We start from the raw sequence: 18,756 nt of genomic DNA, 5'->3' as shown, positions 1-18,756 counted from the left end.
ATTTCTGAGTGAATAAATTAAATAAAAATAAAAAGTTATGGTTGGGGTTCAAGCAAGGGCTAGGATTAAGGCAAAACCCCGAAACCTGAAACTGAGCATAGCCCTATTCTCAGACTGCGCCCTAGAAATCAACATAACACTAAGGCAACCCCTGCCCTATAACTTGGGCCATTTAAAACAACCATAACAACATCCTGCTTTAAAAGGCAGAAATCCCTTTCCTGTTTATCTAGATGCAAAGTCTGAGATTTTAAAAAAAATTATGGTATGTATGGCTCGCCTTTCTCACAGGCATTCACAGCGGGTGAGTCTGTCCCATCGTCAAAACGGGACATTGAGTCATCAGTGCATTTGGGATGCTAAAAGTCTGGCACCCCCCCCCCCCCAGAAAAAAAAAAAAAGCCACAGCACAGCATGAAAATATCCACAGGAGCCTACCCACAGGGCAGCATGGACCACAGCTCCTAATTCGGGGGTCTCAAACCCATGGCCCACCAGATGTTAATGGAGCACGATTCCCATAAACTCTGCCAATTGGCCATGCTGGCAGGGACTGATGGGAATCGTAGTCCATGGACATCTGGGGCCGCAGAGTTGGACGCCCCTGGGCTAATGGGAATAGTAGTCCATGAACATCTGGAGACCGTAGATTGGAGATCCCTGACCCAATCACTGTGATTGGATTTATTGGGGTTTTATGACCGCCCCCCCCGCCCCCGCCCCCCAGTTCACAACGCAACACCACAAAATCCGGGACATCATTTAATGGTTCCAAAATTCCTATGAATTCAGGGATGGCCAATAAATCTCAAGGGGGCGAGGATAAATGGGCGCCCGGCAAGCTTTGGGGCGCCTTGCAGAAAAGCCCCCCGGCGTGGCGTGGCTAGCTAGGTTTTCGCTTCCCGGACCGCCCCGGTTGCCGAGGAGGGGAAGGCGGCTCGGCCGGTCCGCCCCGGAGGAGGCGCGGCTGCGGGAGGAAGCGGCTCGGCCGGGCTGCCACTCAACCGCCTCCCTCCCTCCCTTCCTCCCTGTGGCGGCGGTTCGAGGCTGTGGAGCGTCTCCCTTCCTGCCGGCTTAGGTGAGCTCCGGGCTGGGGGCTAGCTGGGGGTCCGGGCGGCCCTGCTCCATTCTGCCCTATGAGTATAATTGTAGGGTCCTTTTATTTTTGTACTTCCTAGCTAAGATCGTCTGCTCAGCGTAGCCAAAGCGGGGCTTAGAACCCCCCTGTTCCGAAGCAGTCTATTCTTATTTTACTTATTCCATTCATCCCCCGCCCTACGCTGAAGTCCCAGGGCGGCTTACATAATGGGAGTTACCTTTGAGTGCTGGTGGCCGGGAAAGGGGCAGAGCAACAGCAGCCGGCCCGTGAGACAGGCTCTTTTGCATCGGACAGACGATGCGACTGATTTTGCAGCTCTCTCCTGACGTTCTTAACAACCCTGTAAGGTGGGGCAGCGGAAGGTTATCATTATGGAGATGGACACAGCTTGGAGACCGGGCTGGGGATTTCCTGATAGGAAGCTCAGCTGTGTGTGTATTTTGGTGTTTGCTGTTTTGCACTGAGTTGCACTAACCACACCCATCCTCAACATCCCCAGATTTCTCTGGCCAAGCCTCAACCTCCCTTTTCCTCTCAGCTTTCTCTTGCAGGGGGTGCAGACCTCCCAGAAAGGAGCAGGATGGTCCATATCAGGGAGCTGCCCGAAGATATCCTCCTGGACCTCCTCTCTGTGGTCCCCGGCAGAGACCTGATCCGCAGCTGCCGGCTGGTTTGCTCCCAGTGGCGGGACCTGGTGGACCTGGGAACCCTGTGGAAACGCAAGTGCCAGAGAGAAGGCTACCTGGCCCAGGGGCAGGACAAGAGCGTCCCAGACTGGAAGATCTTCTACTTCCTCTGCACCTTGAAAAGGAACCTGATCAGAAATCATATTGCGGAAGGTGGGCTCTTGGGAGGAGGAGGAAGGCTCCAGGCATCCCAGATTTTTAGTTTGGGCTTCTCTGGTGTGCCTGCTGTAGTGAGGGCGCTGTTCGTGGGGGTTTCTGAAATGGTTGCTCGGTTTTGAAAAAGGGTTTATGAATCATCTGCAGGAAAGCCCCGATTTGAATGCTTTCAAACAGATGCAAGCATCTGTTATGCACATATACATAAAACCGGGATGCTCTTTGCCTGTGAAAAATTAGCCTTTCAAGAAAGGATATGGGGAGGGGGGAATCATTCAATCTAGGGTGGTTAATATTTATTTGAATTTAATTAAATGTTTTGCTTCTTTTAGAGGCTCCAGTGCATGCATTTCAGAGCGGAGTACGCCACTCCTGCACGTGTAAATAGCTATGCTTAGCAAAAACATACTCAGTTGTTGTTATTATTATTATTATTATTATTATTATTATTATTATTATTATTATTATTATTTATTAAACTTAATATACCGCCCTATCCCCGAAGGGCTCAGGGCGGTGAACAACAGAAAATCAAACAGGAAACATAAAATCTTAAAACAGGTACATTTTAAAATGGGGCCCACGAGACCCATATACCACCCTCTTCCAAAATTTGAGGATGGGTCCCAGTGATGTTAGGGGACCCTACTAGCAGGGGGGAAGGGCGGCACTATCGGCGGCTGGACTCTCCAAAGGAGTTAATAAGGAGCACTTTTAAAATTAATCTACATTTTGAATTGACTCATCAGCTAACTGCTGCAGTTTCAATTAAAATAAATGGTTTTCCTGCACCTGAATTCTGAAATCTAAAAAACAACAGAATTTCGTAGGACTGGAAATTAAAAGAAATAGGCCAGAGCTGAGATAGAAATAATTTTGGAGTGAATAACTGAAACTGAAAGGCAACCTGTGCAAGTCTGTCTTGGTTTTGTTCCTGGTTGGCTTCCCCCTGCCCCAAGACATCATGGGAATTGTAGTTTAGTGGGGAGAAGAGGCTCAGAATGGTGAAGAACTACAGTACCCAAGATTCCACAGGGAGATGAAATGACTATTAATCACTACAGAGGCACACTGTAAAAAATGCAAAGTAAACAAAAATGAGTTTGAAAAACACATATTGTTCATTTGCAGATTATGTTTTCCGAGTTGACTGATCTCTTTTAGGTTCCGATTACGCTGTTCAGTGGTGATTCATGCTTCTGGCATTTAAAAATTAGATGGGGTTAAAGAACCACGTTCACCAGCTCACTTTGCTTCCATTTTAAGGGTACCCAGACTTTGCCCCAAATTCTCCAGCATCCGGAGCTGGTCTGTGCAGGGATGAACTTCTCTGCCTCTGGCACTCACCCAAGCCTCTTGCTTTTCCCAAACTCTTTCTGGTTTTCCCACAGATGGTTTTAAGTCCTGGGACATTGAGTCCAACGGAGGAGATGAGTGGAAGATCGAAGACTTGCCTGGTGCCCACGGGAGAGAATTTCCCCATCCACATGTCCGTAAATATTTTGTCACGTCTTATGGGTAAGAGACTTGCTCACGGACTTTTTTGAGCATTTTATTTCTACACAATGTCAACAATTGCTATGAACTACTCTGGTAGGACGAACAACTAAATGGGCGGAGATCTGCGTATCCATGGGACTGCCTCTCCTAATATGCCCCTTGAAGAACAGTTGGATTTATATCCCCCTTTTCTCTCCTGTTAGGAGACTCAAAAGGGGCTTACAAACTCCTTTCCCTTCCCCCCTCACAACAAATACCCTGTGAGGTAAGTGGGGCTGAGAGAGCTCCAAAGAACTATGACTAGCCCAAGGTCACCCAGCTGGCGTGTGTTGGAGTGCACAAGCTAATCTAGTTCACCAGATAAGCCTGCACAGCTCAAGTGGCAGAGCAGGGAATCAAACCTGGTTCTCCAGATTAGAGCGCACCTGCTCTTAACCACTACACCACGCTGGCTCTCATGAAGGTCATTACGATCAGCAAATTAAAATCTGCTGGTGCTCCCTGGCCTGAGAGAGTTGCCGCTCGGCCCTGCCCATACCCAGTGGAACGCTCTGGGAAACCACAAGCAAAGCTCCGCTGCCGCTTCCAAGTAGTGCAGATTCGTTCCTGCTCTCATCCTGGTAGTGCTGACTGGTCCCAATCTGTCCCTCAGGCTCTGCACAAAGCACCAGCTCATCAACTTAAAAAATGAAGGCTACTGGAATGAGCTGATGGACGAGTCCAAGCCGGATATTGTGGTGAAGGATTGGTGAGTGGGGGCAGGCAGGGAAGCATCCAAAGTTACACCTGGGATGAAGAAGAAGAGGAGTTTGGATTTATACCGCCCTTTCTCTCCTATAAGGGGGTTACAATCTCCTTTCCCTCCCCCCCTCCAACAAACACCCCTGCAAGGTCAGTGAGGCTGAGAGAGTGTTTGTGTGCATGCATGAAGCCCAATCCAAGAGACCGAAGGGTGGCCGCCTGCAGACTTTTGTCCCTCTGACCCTGGCAACAGCCACGTGAGTCTCTGGAGCTTCTCCAGTTGGCCTCAGGCTAGCTAGACCCAGGCAGAGTTCTTGCTATATCCCAGTGTTAGGGGCTGGGCCCAAGAGGAGGTGGCCTCTTGGGCCCATCTGGCTACGTTCAGGTTGTGCATTTGTACCAGCTCCATGCTTGATGTTCTCCCGACCCTCCACCCCCCAAATCCAGGTATGCTGCCCGGTATGATTGTGGCTCCCAATACAAGCTGAACATCAAATTGCTGTCCGCAGACTACATTGTCCTGGCAGAGTTTGACCCAGAAGACGTGGTGATAGAGCAGTGGAGCGACGCAGAATGGCATGAGGTGACATAACTGTGCTGGGGCAATCTGTCTCTTCCAAGTTGGGGTGTATCAAATGTCCTTTTGCCACTGTTCACTCTCCTGATCTTCAATGCTGCAAGATATCTTTAAGGTTACAGCAGGCCGGTGGGTTTTTTAAGTTCTGGGTTCCATTTCTGTCACTGGTGCATTTTAATCTGTGTGCCCATTTGAGTTCCCAGGACAAAAAAAATTAAAACAAGATTTATGCACAGTTGGTACACACTGTAGTGGTTAGACTAGACTCTGGGAGACCCAGGTTGAATCCTTGATCCACCAGGGAAGCTAGTTGGGTGACCCTGAACCAGGCTACCATTCTCACCCTAACCTACCTCACAGGGCTGTTGCAAGGATAAAAAATTAAGAAAGAATACCAAAAACGAATTTGTGTTGTATTTGGGAAGATAAGTGGGGTAGAAATGAAATAGGATTTATATCCCCCCTTTCTCTCATGTAAGGAGATTCAAAGGGGCTTACAATCATTTTCTTTTCCTCCCCCACACAACAAACATCCTGTGAGGTTGGTGGGGCTGAGAGAGCTCCAAAGAACCATGACTAGCCCAAGGTCACCCAGCTGGCATGTGTTGGAGTACACAAGCTAATCTAGTTCACCAGATAAGCTTCCACAGTTCAAGTGGCGGAATAGGGAATCAAACCCGGTTCTTCAGATTAGAGTGCACCTGCTCTTAACCACTACACACCATGCTGGCTCTCCACGCTGGAAGCAAATAAATAAAGCTGGTGTTAAATATTGCATACATCTAATGCAAAGTTGGGGCCGAGAGATTGCGAATGGCCTGCCACTAAAGAATCCCATGGATCTATTCTGCCAGTTGATAGTTTGAGTTTTGTGAGGAAGATGTAGTGTTGAAACAGGGATCTTTGGATCAAAACAGGCAGGACGAGAGATTCCAAATAATTCCTGCCTTTGACTATACCCACTAAAAACTTGCAAGGTGACGAATGGAAAGACACAATCAGTGAGACAATAATTAACCGAGGCATAAAAACAGACAGCTTGGAACCATCTGCCCAGGTCTGCTGTCTGCCTTCAAGACTTCTCTTTTCCAAAGAGGCTTCTACCCAGGACTCAAAGAAGGAGGTGGCTCTGTGGTTTTGCCCCAGCTTGCTGTAGAGGGGAGCTTCTAAGTAGGAAAAGGGACGACCACCATTGCTGGTGATAAAATGGGGAGCTGGGGCAGGTCCTAAAAACAGGGAAGCCAGGCCACCTGTGGACAAGGGGGCATTTTGACATACCTGAGTGGCCAGAAAAATGTGTCTTTGTGAATTCAGGTGAAGAGAGACACAGACCCTTCCAATTATTTTCTGCTAGGAACTCAGTGGCAGAGAGAAATCCCAAAGGGAGTTTCCTAAAACCTTAGAGAATTGTGCAGGGGAGAAATATGTCCACTTAATTCCCCCTCCCGCTAACTCCGCGTGACCTCCCAGCCTGTGTTTGCTACCCTGGTATAAAGTATGTTGTCACCTTGAACGGAGCTAGTGAAATCCAACCGTGTTGCTCTCTTGTTTCAGGTCTCACACACTTTTCACAACTACCCGCCTGGCGTCCGCTACATCCTTTTTAACCATGGAGGCCAAGATACTCAGTTCTGGGCTGGCTGGTACGGCATCCGTGTAACCAACAGCAGTATCACGATTGGCCCAGAGGTGGCCAGTGAGGAGGAAAGAGTGCTCGGCCAAGGGGGCAGGGGTGTAGCTTTCGATTGACTCCCCTCTTGCAGCGCAGTTTGAACTCTCATACAGTTGGTGGGTAAAGCCTCCCCTCCCCATTTAAATTTGCCCATCGGTTGCCTTTCTGAAGCCCGACTCCCTTGGCTTTCTCTGGAGATGTCGGCTTGCACCCCGTCGGCTCGGCTGCAGTGTTTCCTGGCTCCTAAGCCCCACAAACTCTTAACTTTTGTGCTTGGGGAGGGAAGCACGTGTAACGACTCAGGGAGGAAGGGCACTGGGTCGATTTCTGGGAACAGAGCGGTGAAAACTTCAGAGAGTGGGAAAGAGCTGGGTCTATCCAGAGGTAGTTGACAGGTAAAACCGCTGAGAAAAGATGTTTCCTATCATCCGTGCAAAAACAGCTCATTGTTGAAGGTGCAGGAACTGTACTATTGGTCAGCAGGGGGACAGGAGGAAGGAATAACTACATTTTCAAGATTACTCATACTGATCGCTGCTCATTCTTCCCTGTGTTGTGTCAGACCTGAGGGATCAAGGCACCCTGCTCATTTCCCCTCACACCTAGTAGTCACTTGGATATTGAAGTGGCTCTGAGCACTCCGTGGCCACTAACTCCCTTGTTTTTATTCTTTGACCAAAAAACAAATTTCAGCATATTAAAAAAAAAAATCACCTGTCTATTCTCTCTGAAATGTGGAAGAGGAATGTAGTCTTGCAGCAATTTGCACGTGTGTAAATAAAAGATGTTCAATACCATTTGCATGATTACAGAATTCTCCTCAAACCTGAGACTCTCACCTTGCAAAACAGATTTAGACCAAAGAGTGCCTGATGACTTCCAAGTGATGGCATGAAAAGGCTGCTAACATGTTTCTCCCCCACAGCCAGTGGTGGGATCCAAAAATCTTAGTAACAGGTTCCCTCGCCAGCCGTCCCTCAGCAAAGGGGGCAGAGACGTACCTAGGCAAACCTGAGCCCTGGGCAAAACCTGAGTTGGATGCCCCCCATGGGCAGCCACCCCACCATGACCCCAAAAATTTTTTTTGCACCAGGTCATTTCTAAATCATCATCACATTATAGAAAATGCCCCAACTCACAAATCTGAACACAGCAATGGTGAAACACACAGGTTCTTTGATAGAGACTGGTGAGATAAAAGGTACAAAAGGCTGAGAATCAATGAATTGCAGCACCTGAAAGGGATTCACCCAGTTCAGGGAGTTACATTATTAGTCGCAATTGCTATATGGAACCTTCACGTTCAAAGGGAGGCGAGGGCGTGGAGATGGAAAAGCGGACCCAATTAGTAACCCCCTCTCGGCACACGCAAATAATTAGTAACCCACTCTCGGGAACTGGTGAGAACCTGCTGGATCCCACCTCCGCCCACAGCCCCTTCTTTTGTTCCCCAGACCCCGGGTAAGCTGCATGTAAAGAGTCGCCTGAAACCGGTTTATTGTAGAAAACATTTTGTTTATTGATCACCCAGAAGTGCTACTCTTGTGCCCAAGGGCTCCGTACAAGGCCGGGCGGTGGCCGAGCGGACAACCTTGGACAGGCACAGCCATGCAAAAACAGACACTGATACTCTGAACCTCCCCCAGGAATTTCAGAACCATGAAAGAGTTAGAAACTAGGGGGGGCTGTTGAAGACTTGTAAAAGACACAGAATGCAACTCCACATTCCACACACACTTAAAATGAGTCCTTACAGCTGCCGAGAAACTTATTATACACACCCCACACACAGTCATACAAACTCACTGATGGCTGTACAGATGGTTCTTCTACAGGCTGTGGTAAGAGCGCTTTTGAAAAACACCTGCACACATGTGCCGGGGAGGAGAGGGGGCAGTCTTAGCACCTGTGGTCTCTGGCCCCTCGAGAGTCTGCTTGCCTGCTGATCTCGGGGGCACGTCTCAGCACAACAAGAAGCGTGGGATTCAGCTGCCTTTCTGAGCTCGCTCCTCTACATAAAGCTGCATCTAGAAAACAAACCAGGGAGGGAATTTCAAAATTGTGCTGAAGACCCTGTAGAACAGCCAAGACCTTACAGCAGATGTATGGATCAAGATGAATAAGATCTCAGGCAGGAAAAAAAAAAGGTCTTTCATTTTAACATTTTTTAAATTTAAAAAAGATTATTTACATACAGGAAGGGTCCAACAGAAAATTCAGAATTCAGAAAGACCAGCTTGCTATCAGTACCGTATTTTATCTCACAATTCTGTGAAATCAGCAGACCAAAAATAGTTAATTTAATCACGCTCTTCAGGCATTTCATATAAACCAAAATTAACTGTCCACCTGATTTGCCATTTGTTTCCAAACATCTACCAAGCCTTTCTTTTTAAAATAAGCTGTACAAAATTAGCCATACAGAAGGCATCCTTTTAACTTCTCTAGCCCATTTTTTTTAACTTGGAGATTTTTTTCTTCCAGTGTCCGGCAAAGAGGCTAACCGCTTTCAAAAGGGCCCTCCCCCAGCACCTGCGATGCTTTGAAGTGAAGACAGAACCTGAAACCTGAATACAGGACAGGTGTTCTAGCCCTGAAATATGAGTCTTCCGCAATATAATATGTGCCAATGCTTGTGTGAAGGTGTATTTGGAGGAAGATTCTTGCCAGCCCACTCACTCCTTTCATGGGGGGGGGGGGGTGGCTTTTGCATGAACCCCCCTTTCTCAGATTGGCTTATCTGATCCTGTGACACCATAAGTTGCAGACACGTTCCTAGCTCTGATAAATGTATTTTGTTTTTATTTTTGCAAGTTATAGTCCGCCCTTCTCACTTGGACACAAAGCAGATTACACAGAAGGAGTCGATGGCAGTGCTGGATGGAATGAGGTTGAACAGGGGGCTGCTCTGGCTGATGAGAATTCCCAAGCCAGAGGGAGGGGCTAACCAGGTGTCCAAATATTGAAAGGAGGGGGGGGGGGGATGCGCATTCTCTGCAAAAATCCTCTCTCCCTCTACAGACCAAGCAACAGAGTATGTTACACACACTCCGTGCCACAGCAGAATAAGTTGGCTCAACCAATTTTAGTTTGGCCATGTGAAGGAGGAGGAAGAAGAGTTGGTGACATGATAGCTATGTTTAGATATTGGAAGGGATGCCATGTTGGTGAGGGAGCAAGCTTATTTTCTGCTGCTCCAAAGACTGGGACCAGGAGTCATGGGTTCAAGGTGAAGGAAAAGAGATTCCACCTGAACATCAGGAAAAACACCCTGACAGTAAGGGCTGTTCAACAGTGGAATGCACTACCTCGGAGTGTGGTGGAATCTCCTTCTTGGGAGGTTTTTAAACAGAGGCTGGATGACCCTCTGTCAGGAGTGCTTTGATTGTGTGTTCCTGCATGGCAGGGGGTTGGACTTGATGGGGTCTCTTCCAACTCTATGATTCTATGATATCCCACTTTGCTCAACCTTTAAGGAGTCGGCTGATCTTAACCGCCACACCATCCATTGCTTTGCTCACCTTCAGAATATCTGACGTCATCGTTTTCAAAGGGATCAGCCGCGGGTCCTGCATGTGGACGTCTTGCTCGTCTGCCAGGATCCAGGGGAAATCCTTCAGGTAAGGAGGCAAACAGGTTTGGTCACGTTTCCAACATGCATGGAGTCCCTTTGCTTCCTCTGCCCAGTTACTGCATACTCAGTAGGTGAGAATATACGTGGAAGGAATTTACAAATGGCACGCATCAGATATGTCTACGGTACACTTGCAGGGGTGAGCTGCGGTCAGTGTTGGCACAGGTTAAGAGAAGCAGCTGGAACAACCTCAGTTGACTTCTGGTTCTGCTTCCTGCTAGTCTGTACCTGCCCTTGCATCATGCAAATCGGCTTTTGAAGGAGGGAACATGCCAATGCATTTCAAATATGCAAAAGGGTGATGAAGAAGAGTTTGGATTTATACCCCCTCCACCTTTCTCTCCTGTAAGGAGACTCAAGGCGGCTTACAAACTCCTTTTCCCTTCCTCTCCCCACAATAGACACCTCGTGAGGTAGGTGGGGCTGAGAGAGTCCTGAGAGAACTGTGGCTAGCCCAAGGTTTCCCAGCAGGCTTCATGCATAGGAGCAGGGAAACAAATCTAGTTCTCCAGACCAGAGTCCACCTGCTCTTAACCACAACACCACAACTGGAGCTTTAAAAGAAGAGGCTGGGAGATAAAAACAGTATCTCCCGGATCATCCCGTTCACCATTTACAGAAAAGAATAAGATTTTTGGAAAAGAGAGAGCTGATGGATTATTTGTCTATTCAGGGTTGCCAGAACTTTATCGCCTTCTGGAGAAGTCAACTGAATAACCCTTTGCAGGCTCTACTGTCTGCTCCTACCTTGATCACCTGGATTTTTTCCATGTTCCGGGTGGCAGCTTCTCTTGTGTGGACCAAGACTGTGAAAGTACAGCCTATAAAGGAAAAGGGGGGGGGGGAGAATTAGCAGTTTTAGGAAGGTGATATCTGTGGGTGCTTTGAGAGGGCTCCACCGACTGACCTGGTGGATTGTTATCCAGGACTGCATCGCACACGCTGATCTTCAGGATGAAAGCACGCAGCAGCTGCTCCACGTGGTTCAGGAGGGAATCAGAGCTGGGGCAAAGAGAGGGGCCAGATTTCAGAGATTGAAACAGGTTCACACAATCGGCTACAGCAGCTAGCAAAACCCTGACAGGAAAAATGCCCTTCCTCTTTCCTTGTAAAATAAAAAATGTGGGAATCTTTTTCTTACCCCAGTGGTTCAGTGCAGAGGCGTGAGGGGGAAGTGGTCCCCAGGGCAAAACCTGCTCCCTCCCCCCAACACCCCCCCGCGCTCCACTTACCTGGCTAGGCCGCTGCCAGGTGCCCCAGCCACACTGCTCCTTCGGTCAGTGGAGGCTCCACTGGCTAAAGGAGCAGCCTGGCAGGGCGGGACCAAAGGGAGGGGTGTGAGGGCAATTCTCTGCCCCCCCCATGTGACCAGCTGGCACACGCCCAGGGACATGTGACTCTACATGTACCTGTGAGCGCCCTGCCTCTTAGCACCGGGGGCATTCCTAACTTAATGCTTCTTGTTTAAAAGATACCCAAGTCCAGCTTCTCACCTGATTGACAACAGGGGCGGCTGCGTGATTTCGAACACAAACCTCTCCACCGGGTGGTGCTCTTTGTCCAGGATGACCACCACAACTTTTTCCACGTCGTTCTGAAATGATAGTAAATTTTTCCACTTTCCACATGGCAAAAAGTCGCGTGAAATCTTGCCTATCTCCATCCTAAACGAAACTATGCCAGGAACAGTGGTTGCTATCCCTGCTTGTCACTGGAGCATCTCAAGGAGGAAAAATAAGCCACCAAGACAGAGCAAGAGATTGCTGCCGCGGTCCTTCCATTTGGGTTCTGGATTTTGAAAACTCACCTTTTCCAGGAGGGGTTTGATGCAATGCAGGGTGTCTTGGATATATTGATTCAACTCTGGATGGCAAGACATCTAGTCAAACAGAATTGGGAATCTCAGTATTATTTTTTTTAATATCAGCCTGCATTCTCCCTTTCCTACTCCCAAATATTTGCTAAGAAGCCGTTAAGAGTCTCTCAGAAAAGCATGTGCAAAACTCTCACCCTGGACAGGTGTGTTGCCTTTTTTCCTCTTCACAAATCCCAGGTAAAGGAATTAGACTTCGGGTTCAAGAATGAAATTGGACATTGCCACTTCCAAGTCCAGTGCAGTACATCAGCAACAACTGAAGAAAGGAAAGGGGGGTGGGCAGAATCAATGGCAGGAAGGAAACTCAGAAAGTGATGAAAAGAACAGGGCAAACCACCACTCCCACTGCCACTAAGGAGCCACCACAAAAAGGGCCTTCTCCCCAATTAGGAAGAAGAAGAGTTTGGATTTATATCCCCCCTTTCTCTCCTGTAGGAGACTCAAAGGGGCTTACAATCTCCTTGCCCTTCGTGACAACAAACAGCCTGCAGTTAGGTGGGGCTGAGAAGTTCCCTTGGGGCTGTGACTATTTGCCCAAGATCACCCAACTTCAAGTGTGGGAGTGTACAGGCTGTCAAGATTCTGAGACTAAGCCTCCACAGACAGGGCAGCAGAGCTGGGAGTCAAACCCGGACCTTAGTTGAGATGCACAAGCTCTGGCCTCTCATATAACTGCTGCTTGTGTGGCTGTTTCTGGGAGAAGGAAGGCCTAGAAAGAGAGTGCCAAACCTCAGGGCAGTTCCTTGTAGAGCAGGAGGGCCAGTTTTGACTCTTTTTCATAGCAAATTATTTTCTCCTTCTGAAACCAGGAGCCGGCATTTTTCAAAACAGTCCAAACCTTCTTAGCTGCTAATGGCTGACTCAGAGAGGGGTTTGGGCAGCTGCCTGGAAAGCAAGAGCTGTCTGCTGGTCCTCTCTGGTTGGATACCACAGGAGACACAGACGCTGCGCAAAATGAGACACAGGTCCCATTGCGCTTCATGGGACTCAAGGGGAGCTCAGCATTGGCCCAAGAGAAAGAAGAGTTTGGATTTAAACCGTGCCTTGCTCTCCTGTAAGGAAACTCAAAGGGGCTTACAATCTCCTTTCCCTTCCCCCTCCCACAACCACCACCCTGTGGGTGGGGCTGAGAGAGCTCTGAAGAACTGTGACTGGCCCAGAGTCACCCAGCAGGCTTCATGTGGAGGAGTGGGGAAGCAAATCCAGTTCTCCCAATTAAGAGTCCACTGCTCTTAAGCACTCCACCAGGCTGTCTCTCCGCGGATATTCATCTCCTTACCTTGGCCAAAGTTGAGATCCTGCCGGGTCAGCGTGGTCATCTTTCAGGTCCACCTTGGAAAGAAGTAAGCAGGACTGACCGACCAGGTCTGGGGCCCCTCTGACCCACACCAGGTTTCGTGTCTGCTTTGAGACCGCTCTGCCTGCTTACTCAGAAGAGGGCAGCACTGGGGGTTTACTCCGATGTAAACATGCCCAGCAGGGCTGCAGTCCCAGGCGAACCGAAGCCCCTAATGCTTCCAGTGTGACTTGCATCCCCGCACCAGCTGCCCCGCAAGGAAGCCTGTTGGGATTCAGTGCGCGGCTTCCAAGAAAACACCCGTCGGATCGTCCTGTATTCGAATCCTACCCTCAGCATCGTGGCGGGCTTACTCCGGAGTAAGCAGCCCCGCTGCGGCCCTGTGCAAGTCTGCTGGGGAGCGCGCCTCCCTCGGGGGAAGCTGGAGGGGGCTTCCTGGCGCGTAAAAGCGCCGGCCTTTGGTCTGCAAGCTCGGGGGCACGCCTGCAATGCCCGCGACACCCAGTGCATACCTTTTACTCGAGAGTAAGCGCCACGGGGTGCGGGGGGCGACTTCCTGAGTAAGCCCGCCTCGGGACAGTCTGCACACGGGCTCTCCGGGGCGCCCACTGGCCTCGCCCGCCGCCTGCTTGCTGCCTTCCCCGGGCGGGCTCTTCCGCCGCCCAGCTGATCAGGGAGGGGGAGGAGCCGCGGAGGCCTGGCCCTCCACCGGGTCCTAGCGTCCCACACATGTGCCGCACGGGCGCTCCCCCTCCCCCGCCTTGGCCGTGAGAATGGCGACCTGGAGGTGGAGGGGGGCTCAGCCGGGTGGCATGCCAACCTCCAGGCGGGGAGGGAAGCAAAAGAAGAAGAAGAGGAGGAGTTTGGATTTACATCGCCTCTTTCTCTCCTGTAAGGAGACTCAAAGGGGCTTACCATCTCCTTTCCCTTCTCACTCGCCCGCCCGCCCGCCCTGTGAGGGCTGAGAGAGCTCCGAAGAACTGTGACTAGCCCAAGGTCACCCAGCTGGCATGTGTTGGAGTGCACAAACTAATCTGGTTCACCAGATAAGCCTCCACATCTCAAGTAGCAGAGCAGGGGATCAAACCCGGTTCTCCAGTGTTAACCATTCTCCCTTGCCATTTGTCCAACCCCCATTCCTCCTTCCCCAAGTTTGTATTCGTCCCATACAGAGAAAGACACCAGGAAAACTCTGGCAACTTGTCCTCCAACAAGGCAAATGGCAGCTCTGGAAAAGAGGAATTTTAGAAAATAGCACTGAGGGGAGGAGTCACGTTTCCCTCCACATACATATCGGTGCTGTACACAGCCCAGAGTCCTTTGGGGGTGGGCGGTTTATCAAGTTTAATTAACAATAACAACAATAGTAGTGGTGGTGGTGCTATGATCTCACTCTGGAGTAGGATCCTTCACATCAGCTATTTAAGTCTTAAAATAAGAAATGTTGGAGATCCAAACAAGCCTCCTTCCAGCATCCCAAAGGGTCCTATCCAAGGTCCTGATGCAGCCCAGTGAGCCCTTGGCTGCTGTCTGTGGGGCTGGAAAACTGCCCATCATCGCTCCCGACTGAGCGATAACAAAACAAAGTAGCTTATCTCAGGTGTTGGACCCAAACCTGGTGATGCACACACAAAACTGGAACTTCCACAGGAATCAGTGTTTGTGGTTGGATTTTGATGCTGTTCCACTGTTGAATCTGTTCACCAGTGTAGCTTTATTGAAGACATTGATTCCTGTTTTTCTTCTGCGGGCGGGGGGGGGGGGGGCAGGATTCCTGCACAACCTGTTTTATACTGGGACTAATGAAGCTAGGTTCTCCTCAGCTGCTGACCCCTCCATTTCCTGCAGGGCTTCCTGCATTTCCTGGGTTTATAGACTGGCTAATGCAACTCAGTTCTCCTTTGCTGCGCAAGCCTCCATTTCATTGGCAGGTCTTCCTTGGATCACAGGTAAGGCCTTGGGGCTTTTCCTCCTGTTTGTAAGCTCTGACTCCTCAGGCTCCCCAGGCCCTGCATCAAAGTCCTCCGTGTCCAGCAATTGGCTCATGACAGTGTCTTCCTGGCTTGTATGTTCGTAGGGGAGCAGCTCAGTGCAAATCTACATATGATGTTGGGCGTCACTGATAGGGGAATTAAGCATAGAAGACTAAACCTTCTACTGCCCCTTTCTCTGAGGTATCCTAGGGTAACATATTGAAGACTTTATTTCACTGGTTGTTGACTCAGAGGTTCACCATTGTGTGATGAGTTTTATTGTTCTTTAAAGACATTGAGACTTTTTCAGGCAGCATTGTACAAAAACAGCTGTCACAATATATGTTCATCGTGGAACAGGTTGAAATGCTTAGAGAAACGAAGGCCCAGGTTACAAAACCAGATAATGATAAAGCGTTGTCTCAGTTTTCTTTTTAAATGAGTTTCAGGATGAGAGACTTTATTTTGATACCCTTTAACTCAACTGCTCACCAAAAACTTAAGTGTCATTGCAACACTTTCTGGGCCAAAGTCACTCAGTGCTGGCTCTGAAAACCAGGGGTGTCTGCTGTTTGGGGTGTATGTTCATGCCTTGTGCTTTGGTGATGAAGCGGTGGGGAAATGCTCAAAAATATATCTCGACAAGCAAATGTTTTTGAGAATGGTTCAGGATATCAGTTGGGGGGATAGATCCCTAACCTTTGCTTCAGGCAGTGGATATCATAAGCTGTCTTGGACTAAGATATTTGGCTGCCATACATCCAATCTGTCACAGATGCAAAGCTCAGCCCTGGAACCTATTTTAATTTAATTGTCTGAAATGCCTGATGATGACCCAGCAATAAAAGAGCAAGTCCTCTGGAGAGATCAGGGCTTATTCTCTTGGGAGGATTGTGGCCCATTTTTATGCGTGGGGGAAGATGAGTGCAACTCTTGGGCCTCTTCCATGCAGAATAATGTACTTTCAATCCACTTTGCAGCTGGATTTTACTGTGTGGGATAGCAAAATCCACTTGCAAACAATTGTGAAAGTGGATTGAAAGTGCATTATTCTGCATGTGCATAGGGGGCATTGGAGTGGGAGCCCATGGCATGGCATTTGCCTTAACCCTTCCAGGTGTTTTTAGGAAGTGGGTGGGGCTTCTGCCCAACTGGGCTTCTGATTGGCTTTTAAAAGTTACTTTGGACCCAGCTGCCCCCATAGCTGAAAGTCTTGTGTGGTGACTGGCAGCTCTGTTGTGTGTTTGCCAGAAAACGTTATGAAAACAATATTGTTCATTTCAAAAGAGACCCTGTCCAACAGAGCTTCTGCCTAAAATACAGAAGAGTCATTTCCTAGCTGACACTTTTGGGAATGGCTCCACTTTTGACAGCTGTCATTTTGGGACTGCACCCCCTTATGCAGCAGAAGGAAAAAATAAAGTGAACTGGGGGCAGTTTCAATTTTTTTAAAAAACATGAGGGGATATATGGAACTTGCTTTTGTGAGAGGTTTTTACATTTTTTAAAGTAAAAAATATAATTTACTCCACAGAATTGCTGTAGTCTAGAGGAGACCTGAGGGGAGGGGCGGGGCTTATCTATCCAGAACGGCAGCTTTCAAAAAAGGCGGGAAAACATCAGAGGCAGCTCTGAGGGGATGCAGCAGCCTTTTAAAACCACTCCTGTTTATCGTGGAAAAGAGGGATGATGCTGAAAGAGGGGAGATTTGTTGACATTTTGTGGTGGGTCGTGAAGCAATTCATGGAAGCCGTTTGGGGAACGGCTCCACTTTCGACAGCAGTCATTTTGGAACTGCATCTCCTTCACCTCAGCATCAGAATTGCAGAAATGGCTGGAGCCTTAAAAAAGCTATGGAGACCTGAGCCTAGAATATGCCTTTTAGTCTGGCTTACACCTCAAAAGGCTGTTCATTCTCCCTTTGTTTTATTTGACTGGATTTATATCCCACCCTATCCCCAAAGGGCTCAGGGCAGGTTACAACTCAATAAACTTTAAAATATAAACTTTAAAATATAAATCTCAATATAAATATTTAAAACCCATTAACAAAATAGCTGACTGTGAAGCAGGGGTTGTGAGGGAAAAAAGGTGAAACCATCTATCCTACCTGAAATTCCTTGGAAGAAAAGTGGGATTTAAAAAAAATGTTAGAGTAACATGAGAGGAGAAATACAAATTCTGTATGAGAGGGGAAAAACCCTGTCCACAGCCATGCCTGCATTGCAAAGCAGAATCACTGGGCAACTTAGAAAATTCATAACACAAACTCACTGAAAAGGTGGTGAGGAGAATGAATTATATACCAAACATGTTCACAAACCACCCACGAAAGAGGGAGTCCATTTTTTAAAAGTCACTGTCAAGTAGGGGGGAATGGGACACCTTTTCTAAGTTCAATTTACCAGGCATTGAAAATAACATAAATAACATTTTAAAAATGTAGGAAAAAATGGGCAGAGGGAATTTGAGCTCATTAATAAAAACAGACAGAATAGGTTTGGAAATCTTGTATCAGACTGAAAAATGTACCCCAACAGCAAACAGGGAAAGATACATGTACTTTAATGGAGCAGGAAGAAAAAATAAAGTGAAATGCAGGCAATTTAATTTATTTTTTAACATGAAGGGATATATGGAACTTGCTTTTGTGAGAGGTTTTTACATTTTTTTAAAGTAAAAAAATATAGTTTACTCCACAGAATTGCTGTAGGCTTGAGGGGACCTGAGGGGAGGGGCGGGGCTTATCCAGAAAGGAGCTTTCGAAAAAGGCGGGAAAATGCCAAACTCAGTCCTGAGGTGATTCAAGTCTCCTGCTGGAGCCTTTTAAAACAACTACTGTTTATCATGGACAATAGGAATAGAGTTGGGGAGATTTAATGAACAAAAGTAAGAAGGAAAAGTTCCCTTCCTTGACAGTGACTCAAAAATTCAATTGCTTTTATGACCCCAAAAGAAGGCAGTGGAAAGGGCAGGCAGGAGACTTAAAATAAATAAATGTGGCATGAAACAGACATATAAATATCCTTTCCTATATAGATAGGAACGGTTTCTAAAAAGAGCTTTTTTTCTTCTGTGTGGCACACTGGAGAATTGTGACAAGGGTGTGTGTGTTAAATTTCAGAAATTTAAAGCAGATATTGTGACTGTCAAGCCCTTATGAGGTACAGCAACCATGGGTGGTTGGTGGGAATGGGATTTTTTAGGTTTGCTTAAAACTGCACCCTTATTTCCAGGATTTTGCATGTGTGGTAACACCTGGGATTTGCAGACTTGGATCTACAGCTGACAGAACATTCTCCTTAGGTTCACCAGAATATTCAGTATAGTCTCACCATTTCTCAATGGTGCTGTGTGTCTTGGAGTACTTTAGGGAAAAGATGGAAGATTTAGCTATAGCCACTTCCTCTGTCCTGGGTTACATTCACCCTAGCTGAAAAAAAATACAATTGTATGCAGTCAAGGAATCTTGCAGGGTTACTCTCTACCTGCCTTTTGACTGTTTTTTTAAAAAGCAACAACCAAAATGTGGAGAAAGCTATAAA

General features: G+C 47.9%; 2 protein-coding genes across 2 annotated transcripts; one reads left to right on the top strand and one right to left on the bottom strand.

Annotated features, from left to right (window-relative positions):
* Positions 1-977: 977 nt before the first annotated feature.
* LOC125445895 (F-box only protein 6-like) lies at positions 978-7,228 on the top strand. Its single transcript, XM_048519326.1, has 6 exons — positions 978-1,078; positions 1,638-1,938; positions 3,333-3,459; positions 4,094-4,189; positions 4,630-4,765; positions 6,314-7,228. The coding sequence occupies exons 2-6, from the start codon at positions 1,680-1,682 to the stop codon at positions 6,506-6,508; spliced, it is 813 nt and encodes a 270-aa protein (XP_048375283.1). The 5' UTR covers positions 978-1,078; positions 1,638-1,679; the 3' UTR covers positions 6,509-7,228.
* Positions 7,229-7,925: 697 nt separating this feature from the next.
* MAD2L2 (mitotic arrest deficient 2 like 2) lies at positions 7,926-13,899 on the bottom strand. Its single transcript, XM_048518452.1, is given in 10 exon segments — positions 7,926-8,458; positions 9,953-10,045; positions 10,813-10,886; positions 10,973-11,067; positions 11,559-11,659; positions 11,873-11,944; positions 12,065-12,180; positions 12,183-12,197; positions 13,221-13,273; positions 13,751-13,899. Coding segments are annotated over 9 exon segments (648 nt in total). The 5' UTR covers positions 13,261-13,273; positions 13,751-13,899; the 3' UTR covers positions 7,926-8,416.
* Positions 13,900-18,756: the final 4,857 nt, after the last annotated feature.

The sequence above is a fragment of the Sphaerodactylus townsendi genome, linkage group LG16, assembly GCF_021028975.2.
Source record: "Sphaerodactylus townsendi isolate TG3544 linkage group LG16, MPM_Stown_v2.3, whole genome shotgun sequence".
Taxonomy (NCBI): Eukaryota; Metazoa; Chordata; class Lepidosauria; order Squamata; family Sphaerodactylidae; genus Sphaerodactylus; species Sphaerodactylus townsendi.
This window is presented reverse-complemented; position numbering and strand designations above follow the sequence as displayed.

Bases quoted from the DNA above. Each gene is read 5' to 3' on its own strand.
- LOC125445895 (XM_048519326.1), top strand. From the start codon at position 1,680: ATGGTCCATATCAGGGAGCTGCCCGAAGATATCCTCCTGGACCTCCTC. The intron at 3,460-4,093 runs GTAAGAGACTTG...TCTGTCCCTCAG, and splicing joins TATTTTGTCACGTCTTATGG to GCTCTGCACAAAGCACCAGC. The intron at 4,190-4,629 runs GTGAGTGGGGGC...CCCCAAATCCAG, and splicing joins GATATTGTGGTGAAGGATTG to GTATGCTGCCCGGTATGATT.